Source organism: Etheostoma spectabile, chromosome 21 (genome assembly GCF_008692095.1).
Source record: "Etheostoma spectabile isolate EspeVRDwgs_2016 chromosome 21, UIUC_Espe_1.0, whole genome shotgun sequence".
Classification (NCBI taxonomy): Eukaryota; Metazoa; Chordata; class Actinopteri; order Perciformes; family Percidae; genus Etheostoma; species Etheostoma spectabile.
In genome coordinates, this window is record NC_045753.1 from 20,602,852 (window position 1) to 20,615,694 (window position 12,843).

A 12,843-nucleotide genomic window follows, 5' to 3' on the forward strand; every position below is an offset into this window, starting at 1 on the left:
TGTAAGGAAGAATGGGCGAAGATACCTCAAACAAGAATTGAAAGACTCGTGAAAGCGTTTCCAAGCTGGGATACTTGCCAAATGAGGCAGTACAAGGTATTAACTCTGCAGGGTGCCCAAACTTTTGCAGATGCCATTTTTTTGTTTTCTGTTATTTTGAAAGTGTAAATGATGGAAATCTAACTTTTTGTGACATATTATACAAATGTCTAATCTGTCATTTGATGCATTTTGGAGATTTGTCCATCTTTTCTTGGCTTCTTTATGCACATTAATACAATTTTTTACCTGGGGTTCCCAAACTTTCAAGTCCCACTGTATAGTTTCATTATTATATTTATTAGGATTGATGGAATTATTTTTATAAAAGGCCAAAGGTTTTATAATATGCACTTGGCCACCACAAGATATTTATTTTTTTCTAAATTTAACTAATTAACTGTTAGAAAACATGTCACTGTCCTCCTCTATGTCATTGTACATTCACAAGTATGTAAAACTTGTCCTACATTTTATTGCATGTTATGTGTGCATCAATACCACTGTGTTTCTTACAATGTTGCCTCATCACAACAATCTGCAAATATTCTTTTATCTGAGCCAGATTTTTACTTTACTAAAGAAAGACTATATATGTATACATATACAGTATATTATTTCTAAAGCTCAAAATAATACTAAATAAATTAGATCTTTATGATAACCGCTGATGCATATAGGTCTGTAGGACCTACATACAGCTAACTAGAGAAAAAAGTATACAGTTGCATGTTATCTAGTTCCCTCAAAAGACACCCCAGGTACTGTATGTACTCATTGTGGCTTCAGTAACGGCCATAAAGAGATCAATACATCTAATAATGGGTAATAGGAGATCACACCATCTTTATCAAGCAATTGATCCCATGTAAGAATGATACAGTATGGGGCGGTGTCAAGAATAGCATCTGAAGAGTCACCAAATCATGTGTCCTCCACAGCAACCACATGCTCATGAAATTAAAGGAAATATGTGAATTACTTAATAGCGCTCTGCTTTCTACAAACATACATACATACAAACATAAGTCTATTATTTCGGTCCAATCTGTTTAACTTGAATGATATTTTCATTGGTATACAGTCTAAATGAATATTTGCAGTTTTTCCTCTCTATTCCTCTGTGTCTTCCCTCTCCATTACCTTCTCTTTCTGTGATTAACACTCATTATCCATCCCATCCCTAGGCCGCCACTGCAGCGCAAGTGTAACTAAAGTCTGAATGTAGGTACGTACTGTACTCCCTCCATAGTGTAAATTAAGTGTGACTTTGGGACAGAGCACAAAACCCCTGGTTTAAATACAGTACTTTGCACTGCAAGGAGGAGGCTAGGCGACTGTAGAATTTTTATTGTCATTTCTGTCAATTTTCAATTTTACCAAGCATTACTTTTATCAGAACCACGTTAATTCCCCATCTATATTACTTTCTATAGTTTCACCTTCATCTATCAACGGATGGGAACAATTCTTTTCACTTATCCATATAGTTACTGTATATCACACTCAACAAATGTTTTAAGTCCTCTGATTATACGTTTAGTTAAAGATAATAATTTACTGTATATGAATCACAGTTTCTGTCTGTTGATTGCAGGAGCAGTGTGTATTCTTCCTTTCATTCTGTCTCTCTCCACTCTGCATGTTGATTTTAGAAAAGAATAGATCCAAAAGATTTTCCCAGCAGAATCAAAACAGGCTTCCCAACTTTATTTTTGTGAATGTGTAGGTCACTCGTCATAATAATATAATAATAATGTAAGGTAGAACCCAAGTAAAGCATATTTGCTTAATATTTAGCCTAATACAACTTGTAGTATGATACCAGCTGAATAAAAAACTCTCAAAAGAGCTCTTGTGGCATCACTATAAAAGTTAAATTAATAAACATGTTAATGCTACTACATTGTAAATTATCGGAAACAAGACGTATCTGCAACAAGACTTTTAATGTGAAACAGCAGCAGTTGGTTTGCATTAGCAGAAACGTAATGTAGCTCTGACACAATGTCAAAAACGAACAGTGTACTGCAAGGCTGAAATAAATTAGATAATATTATTTAGAATTACATGTATACATTGTTTCCTGTGTGGGTTGAGGCAATGTGAATCCAGCACAGGAATGGCAGAGTAGGCCACTTACAATTAAAATTACAAGATAAAGTAAATAGGTAATAACAGAATGCACGCAAAAAAATGCAATGGCAATTCAAGAATAAATTGCAGACCATAAAATCCCAAAACATGGTTTGATGTAGTATATCAGATAATGATAGCCACCTCTTTCTTGAAGCAAATTTTGTCCAGCATTATTGTAGTTCTACTATAAAAAAAAGGGTTGTTTTTTTTATTCCTTTTTCACCGTTTCACCTAAATTCTGATTCAGCATCACAAAATGGCTGCCATTTGATCTAACCTGACAATTTGTCTAAATACATTTGGGTGGTATGAACAAAATACGTTTCGAACTGAACATGAGATTGAAGCATCACCACAGATTGGCCAGACATCTTTTCAGACATCTTTGTGGGACATGCAGCCTAAGAAACCCAGTGAAAATGCATCATCAATATTTTACTGAGTTGCCATCCAACTAATGTGCCTGAGCTAGGCAGAGTAAAAAAAGGACTTATTTATGGTTTGCTCAAATGATGCGTAGCCTAGAGTGGTGCAGCGGTGGCCACCGTGCACCACAATATGCTTTTCCATTTCAGCAGGAAGGCACAAAGGGCGTCACACTGTGGGTGTTCTTTGTTTGACTGTGGCCTAGTGATGGTTGGGGTTTGACAAAACTATACACTAACCTGATAATTTTTTAGCTTAATAGTTTAAATTTAAATTTCAACTAATGCAACACATTATTAATAAAACTCCATCCATTACGGGACAGTTAGCCATTGTTAGGGCAGATTAATTGCTACCTACCAATGGTGTTTTTTCACTTCACCTGATGCAACTACACTTTGTCAACACAGCACTTTATACAATAACACACCTCTAGCTGCTTCCTACCGTAGGAATTCAACATCTGCATGCTTTGTTACACACCAAAAATACAGCGGGAAAGGACACAAAGGTCATTGTGTTATTTCTTAGATAAATTGCTTTTGTAACGTTCAGCAGTTACATGTATTATGTATTATATGTCACTTGCACAAGTGGACTGTGTGTCATTTTCCACTGTAAACAAAATGCAAGCTGAGATCCGTTACAGCAGTAATTCCCAACCAGGGGTACTTGTACTCCAGGGGGTACTTCTGCAGTTGCCATGCTGTAAGAGGAAAGATATTGATGATATTAACATTAGGTCAACACCTGAACACTACATGTTGCAGTTGTTTAAGAGTGTGTGAAAACTAGTTAGCAAGCCAGCGTAATTAAAGGTAGAAATAACTAAACAGTTCAAATTATTAGCTGAAAGTAATAGAGAAAGGGTTAAAATAGCTAAAAGTTGAAATAGTTAGCTAACGGTTGAAATAGTTATTTCAAAAGTAATGGATAAAGGGTTGAAACATTCGGCTTCACAAATAATAGTAGCCTAGTAGCATGATTGCCGACAAAAAACAACCTTAATATTGACAGTTCATTTGTGTGAAAAAATTAACAAAATCCACTATGAATAGTGTTATATATTTGGAACATAGATTGGGAAATCAATGAAGGGGTACGCAAGTTCATCTGACAAGGCTGGGGGGGTACCTCAGACCAAAAAGGTTGGGAACCACTGCATTACAGGATGCTATTACCGGGGGATAGGAAGTGTTTCTTAAAGTTGCAAGGACAACATGTTTGTGTTGACCATTTGAAGTTTACAGGGACCAAAATTAAAAGTTAAGTGGGCTTGGGTTCATAAAGTGCAATGTAAGGCAATTACTTATTCTACATAACTTCATTAGTGCTAAAATCTCTAATCTTTTCTTCTAAAACTTCATGTGGTCAACGCCTACACTGTATCAGTAATATTTGAGTATTTACTACTTGTGTTTGTGTTAAACTGTATAGTTGTGGCCAAAAAAATGTCTAAAACACCTGAACATGGAACATCACACATGATAAAATGTTGGGTGCTTTATTCAAATGGCCTTTTATAGGTGTTAAATCTCTTAACGTAAGAAAATATTTTGCTTTTCTGTTTTGAAGAAAAAAAAAAAAAAAGATATATCATAACTCGCATTTTCTTGTTTTGTCTTGTCCTTGTCTGTGTCTGTCCTTTATATGTCTTCATAATTTGATAACATTTTCAATTTCTTACCCTTATTTTTCTCTTTCTTTCTTTCCAATTTTTCTTACAACATGTTAAAACGAATGTTCATGTTTCAAATCTACAAAACCTTTACAACAAACATCCTGAATATGGAACATTTATCATAACATGCCATAACATTTCAACTACGACTTCCTTTTGTTAATTTGCATATGACATCAAAACTAATAACTAACTCTTATGAATTGATCAATGGTTAAAATTATTTGCTTAAAGCAACGGGCTACGAGAAATCTCACAGTCTCAATAACATATCGGGAATGGCTGGGTCATCACTGCGGCTTGCTCCTATTACTAGCCCACCCTTTGAAACCTATGAGGCTCCAGGACCACTGCGGCGCTGTCGCTCCCCCATTCCCTCCATTTTGTAACAAAAAAGGATGTTAATGATTGGATGATAAGAGATGCAGTGGATTAGCTGTGGACTGATCGCATTGAAGCCTCCATTTGGATTGGACACTGTGCAAAAACAATAGCAATAACATGAAATGAACTTGAATGTAGAAAGAATGACCCCCTGTCTTGTGAATCTAATGGTTTATGATGCATGCATCAGGTTAGCTGATAGGGTAAATAACAAATTCTAGCTTTCAATGTACACTGTTATTTTAAATTAGATAAAATGTAAAAAAAAATTGGATTTGTTAAATAAAATAGTATCAGAGATTAAAAAACATTATGAAAACGTGCAACGTTACATTTTAAAATGTAGGATTAAGTGTGTAGATGGACATTCCTTCTTAAGTGTTCTGGACCAAACAAAACTGAGTTGACAAGAATGTCCAGAGAATTGACTATGAAACAAAAGACTTCAGTTCATTTAGCCAAAGAAAAAAAATACATTTATAGATTAGATTGATGGTAAAAAAAAAAAGTTTATACTTTCTTTGTCTTTTGTGAAATATTGATGTATGTACAGCATAGACATCATTTTGGTAATTCTCTCTAAAAGACAGACTCAGCTTCTATAAGTCTCAGTATTATCACATACTTTTCTATCTCATCATTGAGAAATAATTAGACACTTTATGTTGACAGTTTACACAACAAAGCTAAGATGTCAAAAAATGAAGAAAAAAACTTAGCTAAAATGAAAATAATAAAAGTACTGTACCATAAGAGCTATCGCAATTGTGCAGCCTAACACAACTCTACAAATCATTGTTTATTTTACTACATGACATTGCTGTTAGGAATGCTACCTTCTAATGTACAGTTAAATGTCTATTCACTCCCTTTCTTTTATTAGCATATTGTCCAATATATTTCTATATATTTGTCATCATCTCATGCAAAATATGCAAGTATAACAATCATATTCCAAAACAATAATATTAATTAAATATATGCCCCACAAATATAAAAAAGAAACTAAAAATAACTAAAACGTATTAATTTGTCTCAAAACTATGTAGGCTGCCAGACATGCAAGTAATGTACCTGAGTGGACCTTTGAAGAAATGCTATTCAAGATGTCATGTAAATGAAATGTACATGTAGACCCACATTTTTTTTAAATAAATCTTAATACAATGTATTAAGAAAACTATTTATAAATTACATGAATCTAAGTACAACACATACTTATAAAGTCAGAAATGGATGGCTACATAATTAATTATATATTTAAAACAAATACAAGCACTTTACTACCACTCAATACTAATGTAATAACCTTTAAATGATTGCATGCTGGGATAAGACCCAGACCATATAACGACAAAATAATAGATTGAACATCCCGTTTGATGGGATAGTTCAGCTTTTCTGGGATGGGATGTTCAGCTTTTCAAAATAAATGTTTTGCTTCTTCTTCAATTTAAAAAACAATATATATATATATATATATATATATATATATATATATATATATATATATATATATATATATTCTTTTATTCTTTCACATTCTTGTTTATTGTTTTGATGCTTGTCTGAAACAGTTTAAAAAGTAAAAAATATGACCGTGAATACAACATAACATCCTTAACAATATCTTTTTGGGCAATTTAAAGCTTATTCAGTAACTGAGGTCTTTCTTAGATTGCCATCCTCACATGAAAATAGATTGTATGTTAAAAGTTGAGAAAAAGACTTACATATGCAATAAACATGCAATATTATTTTAATATTGAAAAACATGATTTGCACATACATTTGTAAATATGCAGATATCTTTTTATTCTTAAAAATGCACAGACTTTGCAGGCAGTCTACTCATTATCTTTGATTTAGCTGTTCCAATAAGTATTACAATAACATCATGAGCCATTTGTATTTTTTTTTTCCTTCAAGTCAATATGGTCTTGCTGGTCCTTTAAACTTTTTGGATGTTGTGGCTGCCATCTTTAATTGTTTGAGTTTTGTAACAGTTTTATATGTTTCACTTGTACTGGTAATGTGTATTTCATTGTAAGGAATTGCTTTTCTGTACCACTGTCTAAAAAAACATTTGTCAAAAAAATACAATGTTGTATTTCCCTGTCCTTAAACAGAAACGTAGTTAAGAGTGAAATCATATAGAGATAAAACTGTAAGTGCTTTAGATCGGGTTTAAAGGGAGAGTATTTACTTGTTTAGAGAGCCAGGTCCAGATATTTTAACTGTTATAATCTATGGTCCCGATTGCCATTTTGTATAAAAATCAGTGTTCTTCCAGACCCCTCCACTTTGAGAACTTAGATATGCAGTATTCAGGGTGAAAGCTGAATGTTTGTTTGAATCTGTTGTTGACTTAAGATGGAAAGGGTTTAAAAAAGTTCTGTCTCATTTAAGATATATCCTACAATACAGTCACTGCAAGAAGTAATGCTTGCTTGGCTTTGTCTGATACAGGTTTTTAAAGGCTGTTGCACATATTTTTGGATCAACGTTGCTAATAGTTGCGCTTACACTCCACCATTATTATGTCAAAATATTATAACAGTTTAATGTTGTCTGAAAATATCTGAAACAGCATGCAGAGCTTTGTTGCTCCAGTGAATCCAAACATTTTTTGACAGCAGCTTGTTAACGGATGTCAACCTGAGCTTAGGGAAGGTAGGGAAACTCTGGGATACTACATCAACAACCCTGAATGTTGGTCTGTAGTTTTTGCGAGCATCACTTCTCTCAGTGCACAAAAACTCATTCAACATTGTGAGCGCACGTGCATACTGTATAATCTTAAAATGAATCCACAATGTGGATGTTACAATTTGAAATACTTTGAATTATACTGGTATGCAACTTTATTAGGAATGTATATTTTCTGTAAAGGAAAATGTCCATTACAATTTGAAATACTTTGAATTATACTGGTATGCCACTTTATTAGAAATGTATATTTTCTGAAAAGGAAAATGTCCATCGATATTATATATATATCTGCAGTGAAATGCTTTTCTTTAATGCTACAATTGACTAGATATGGATGATAGGAATAACAATCTCATGCACCACCACTTTAATTTTACAATTTATGATTATAGTAGTGATTAAAGGATTTGTTCATAATTTGCTTTTTATTGTATCAAAATTAATCTGAAGAATGTCATAATTGTGGTTCTGCTGATCTTAAATGAGTCATATCGCATAGTTGTGGCCAATGCAAATCATGTAGGACACTCTGATGTCACATTGATAAGTAAACAAAACAGGCAGATGTTGTAAGTGCCTCTATGAGGCCCCCGAGGCTCTAATGTCAATTTAGGAGTTCATGCAAACTAGCTAGATTTAACTAACTAAACCTTTAAAGATATGCTTAATAGGTCAGTGGTTATTATTGAACATGTACATATCTGTATCTACACATGTGAATACATTAAAGTCATATGCAATTAATATATCTATGTAAACTTTGTGAGTATAGGGACACAATGTTTCATAAAAATCAATTCTACTGGATTTTATATGTATGTCATCAAAAAGGTTTTTTACTGCAATCTTTACTGAAGTCTCAGACTAACCTGACTACACTGCTTAACCGGACGTTCTGGTTATATACATATAAGGTCTGTATTTCCAAAAGAAATTACGTACGTTTTATAATTTTACAGAACTGTAAGCCTAATTCAGCTGTAATGACAAAGGAAAATTCTGAGTGTTTTCTTGGTTGTGTATTTGCTCTGACAACAGTGGGTCCTACATGGGGTAAATGCACTGTATTATAATGAATATGACTGTACAGAACATGTAAATATTTCAATGGTTGCTGCTAATGCACCCTGTAAGGCCTGTTTTTGGACTGTTTCACTATTATATTTGGATTTAGTAAGCATAGGAATACTAAAAGCTTTTGTACTGTAAGTACAGTCGTTTAATTTTGAAAGAAAGAGTCAAAAAAATTATGTTTGATCAACTTTGAACTGTGCAATGAGAAGATTGACACCAGTTAAACCTCTGTGTCTGTTATGATTTACAACACCAGTGCATAATAGCTGTGCCTAGCAACACAAAGCTGCTTTGGCACTGACTCAGGATGTTACTGGTGCCAAAACAAAGACAGAAAAAGACGGAAAAGTCTGGTTTATGTCCAAACAAACAGTGGTGTGCTAGTATCTAATTATGAATAATGTCTTAACTGTACATGTACACATATGCAGGAATTTATAAATGTGGCACTAAGATTCTATTAACTTACTTCTGATTTTGTGCAGACATATTTGGGAAATTACACAGATTTATGCATCTGACACCAGGAGAAGTTCCTGTTTCTCTTAATAAGATCTGCATGACGAGGCATGGCATTGCCTCTGCATTTAAATTTACATCAAAATACTATTTAATACAATTATAAAGTCTCTGCTCAATGGGTCCATTGAGGCTGAGGTTAATAGCTGCTGACTTTTCCTTATCATGTAAGCCGAGGTTGCTTGTAGGATGTACGAGGACCTTTACTCTTATTCGACTAAATCCCTAACATTAAAAATATTAACTGTCTAGCTAACAGCTTTTCTGTAGAGAAAACTGCAACTATACAGTGGAAATTGAAAGAGGAAGAGGGTGAAAAGAAGAGCAAAGTGGAAGAGCTAATGCGAGTGCAATAAAGGATAATGTTTGTACTGGGTTGATGTTTGCTTGTGAGACCACAACAGAGACCACAGCAGAAGTGTTTAATCTCCTGTTAGACAATGCATGACTCCCGCACATGTTACACAAGAATTGTTTGCCATAACTGTAGGCAAAGAATTAAAAAATGATATGTGATAACGTTGACAAACATTTTCTTAAAGCTGAAGTTGGGGGATAAGCCCCCTGAAATGGTATCAGACAAATGTGTAATTCCACTACTTCTTTTAAATGTGAAAACTTTCATGAATAGTATTGGGTAGGTTTGTATGTCTCCATCTGTCAAAAAAATTGTTTTTCCATGACGTGTACTTTTCATTCAAATCAAAAACACACACACACACACACACACACGCACACGCACACGCACACGCACACACACGCACTCCCTGTTGCCTAATCTTGTGTAAAATGATCTGTACATAATTCACTCCTGTAAAGATGGTGATTTGCTGAGATTTGACAGAGTGGAGAGCATGGTGCTGGTCAGTTGGCTGGCAGCTTGTTTCATTCAGTCTACTGTTTGTCTAATATTGTCAGTCACAAGTTTTATTGTCTCCATTTCTTGATATTGTAATTCAGGAATAACTTGTGTGCCAATTTTCTGTCTGTACGTTGGAGATAGACTGTTGGTAGAGTTGTCTTTTCAGTTTAAATTTGTGCACTTCATTCTGACATGCACAGTTAACCAGCAGTTTACAGGTAATAGTAATCCCTGATTACTTTTCTATTGCACATAATGTTAGTGACACTATGAAACTGTTATTGATAACAATGTAATTGGCAAATTCCAAATATGAGAACCAGATTGGTTTATATAAGTTGAGTACCTCTATAAACCAATCAAGATGCAAGTGCTTACTCTTAAAAGTCAAAAGTTTCAGTCAATTTCAGTTTAACATGATTTCTTACAAATTCTGTTAATTCTCTATGAACTTAATATTAATGGCTTTCTGTTCTTGTCTTCACAGTGTTAAGTTTCTAGCATTCACCTCCTCTCTAATGTGGAGTCAGTAACTGGTAAACACAAATTTGCGGCGGGAGCCACGTAAGCAACAAGTGTGACACGGATGGACAGTTTAAAGGAGATCTTTGGGGTGACAAGACAGAGACCAGGGGTTAATCATGAATTAAAAAATGTTATGGTCTGCTCCTCATGTTGTTACCAAAGCCACCTCTTGGAACTCCAACCACATTTTTGACAACTGTCTGACAGACCTTTTTTCCTTTTTCGGCAAATTGACTGAGCATTGCACTGACACACTTTTGGGAGAGAAAAGGACTCCAGATTAAACATTCCAGATGACATCTCTCTGACAACATTAAACTTGTCATCTTGTGTGATGACAACTCAGTACCATCTACAGTGCTGAACAACTGAGCAACTTCACATGTTTCTGAAATACACTTGTCTTCACAAAAGGACTGAATGAACAATGTAGCATCTCTGCTAACATATTGTAGCATTTGTTGGCTTGGAAATAACTTGACTTTATCCATCAACAGTTGGAAGAGAAAGGAATTTATGCATTCAAGGGATCTTATAGATGTCATTTTCCTCTTAGGTTCCTTTCCAGTAAAGAAGAAAATAGATATAGTACATGAGAGACAAAGGATTGGTCTTACTCGTTAAAACACTTAACATTCCAAAAAAAGATGCACTAAATACAAACAGTGCTTACAAAATCCATTAGTATTTACCAACACCCATACTTTTGCCCCTTTTCAAGTTTAGCACTTGTATAGCATGTTTGCCACTGAACTTATGTCTTCCATTCACTTCTATCAGACTGAAACACTGCCCTACTCACAAGTACTAAGATAATCAAAAACAGCACTATGAAGTTGAACAAATGAAGCACATGTAGCATCAGATTAAACAGGTTGTGTACGGAATTTACTGTATATTTAGACTCACCTGAAACATTCACCATAAGGAAATCGTGGGAAAAAGACATCTTTATCTCTCATGTACTGACATGGGCTTGCCTGAAAGTCTATGTGGGATACCAAAGGTCCTGTAGCAAGCACTTGCTGAATGACCTTCTGTAATGTATAGTAGATTAGAAAGAATATTTAATTGGTTCCGTTTGGGACAAACACATTCCTCTAAAAGTACTTTAACTGCCACTAGCATCCCATGCCTATATAAATACCAACAATATAAAACAATGTCTGACTGACAGTGCTCAGTCATGAGGAGAAAAGTCTCATTACAACTAAAAGGACACCCCTGCCACCACTTTTTTTACATCACATAAAACATTAGCTGGAAATTCTGCATTATCATTTTGAAAGGGACCAATCAGATAAATGCTACTCCTAACACAAAGGCCAACACTGCCAATAGGCACAAGAATCTCCAGATGAATACTGCCCCATCTCTCTCTTGTCCCTCTTGCTGCCAACGACTGCTACTCAGGCAAGTCAATGTCAAGATAAGGAATCCCCTTAGGCAAAGGTGGAAGAAATGGACCAAGTGTAGAGCATGTGTGGAAGTGTACAAAGAGAACAAATCTATATTTTGATAAACAAATCAACTATCCATGACTTCGGAGGAAGTTGCTGAGCAGAATGGAAGGTCCAGAATGGAAGAAGAAGAAGAAAAAAAAAATCCAATGTCAATGTTAATAGAACATTTGGCATCAAGAAATGGAGTCAAAGTCCTGGGAAGAGCTGGGAAGTAAATATTTTGTTATGGGGAATGAAGTTATTTTCCCCACAAGCACTGGGAAAACGTTTTTTTTTTTTGGAAAGACAATGAGCAATGACAGACTCTTGCCTAGAAAGACATGGGGATGACAAAGGATGGACGCTGAGATAAACAAATGAAAAAAAAGATAATGCATTTTTGTAACTTTGTTTACCAGCATGACTAGTTTGCATGACTGTCTTTTCTGCAAGCCCTTAGTTGAAGACAAGGGTGCTAGAGATACAAAAAAAGTATATACAAAATAAATTAAAAAAATGTTATATGCAATTAATGTTTTAAAAAAAGATTATAATGAAAGAGAAAAGCTATATTTTGTTTTGAAAAGTAAAAAAATGTGAATATTGAAACATGTTTGTTTGCAAAGTACACCCTGAACTGTTTTGTTTGATGAAATCTCTCTGCTACTACTGCCCTACATTCCCCATTCCAGTGTTTTTGACCCGCTGCCATAGTTTTACTTTTTTATGCATTGAGCAGTACATTTTTTTTAAACATTCAATCAACAGAGATCATTCAAGACTTTGCCAAACTATAGCATTTGCGCAAAGGTTGTTTGTTGTTAATCACAAAGTCCATGTTTTCCTCAAATCGTTTGCAATGTTACTACCGTAACAGTAGCAGCAGCAACAGCAGCAGCAGTTCTAAAACAACAGCTCTCCATACCACAACCTTGACTGCTTGATTGGTACTCATAGTTTGCTTTTTTTCCTTTGGCAATAATACAAGAGTTGTCACACGATTGTAGCAGGGCAAATGGAGAACCTCGAGAGTATCTTCA

At 34.6% G+C, this 12,843-nt stretch overlaps 1 protein-coding gene across 6 annotated transcripts in view; it reads left to right on the forward strand.

Moving 5' to 3' along the window:
* The window catches only part of kcnc3b (potassium voltage-gated channel, Shaw-related subfamily, member 3b), a 46,596-nt gene extending 34,647 nt beyond the window's left edge, over nucleotides 1–11,949 (forward strand). For 3 of the 6 annotated variants that reach the window (XM_032502343.1, XM_032502344.1, XM_032502345.1), the window contains one exon: nucleotides 4,520–4,938. In XM_032502343.1, coding sequence (XP_032358234.1) covers nucleotides 4,520–4,674 — 155 coding nt within the window. In that variant the 3' untranslated portion in view covers nucleotides 4,675–4,938. Of the gene's footprint in view, nucleotides 1–4,519; nucleotides 4,939–10,323 lie in introns of those variants that run through there. The other 3 variants (XM_032502346.1, XM_032502349.1, XM_032502347.1) reach the window with 2 other exon arrangements.
* The last annotated feature ends 894 nt before the right edge of the window (nucleotides 11,950–12,843 follow it).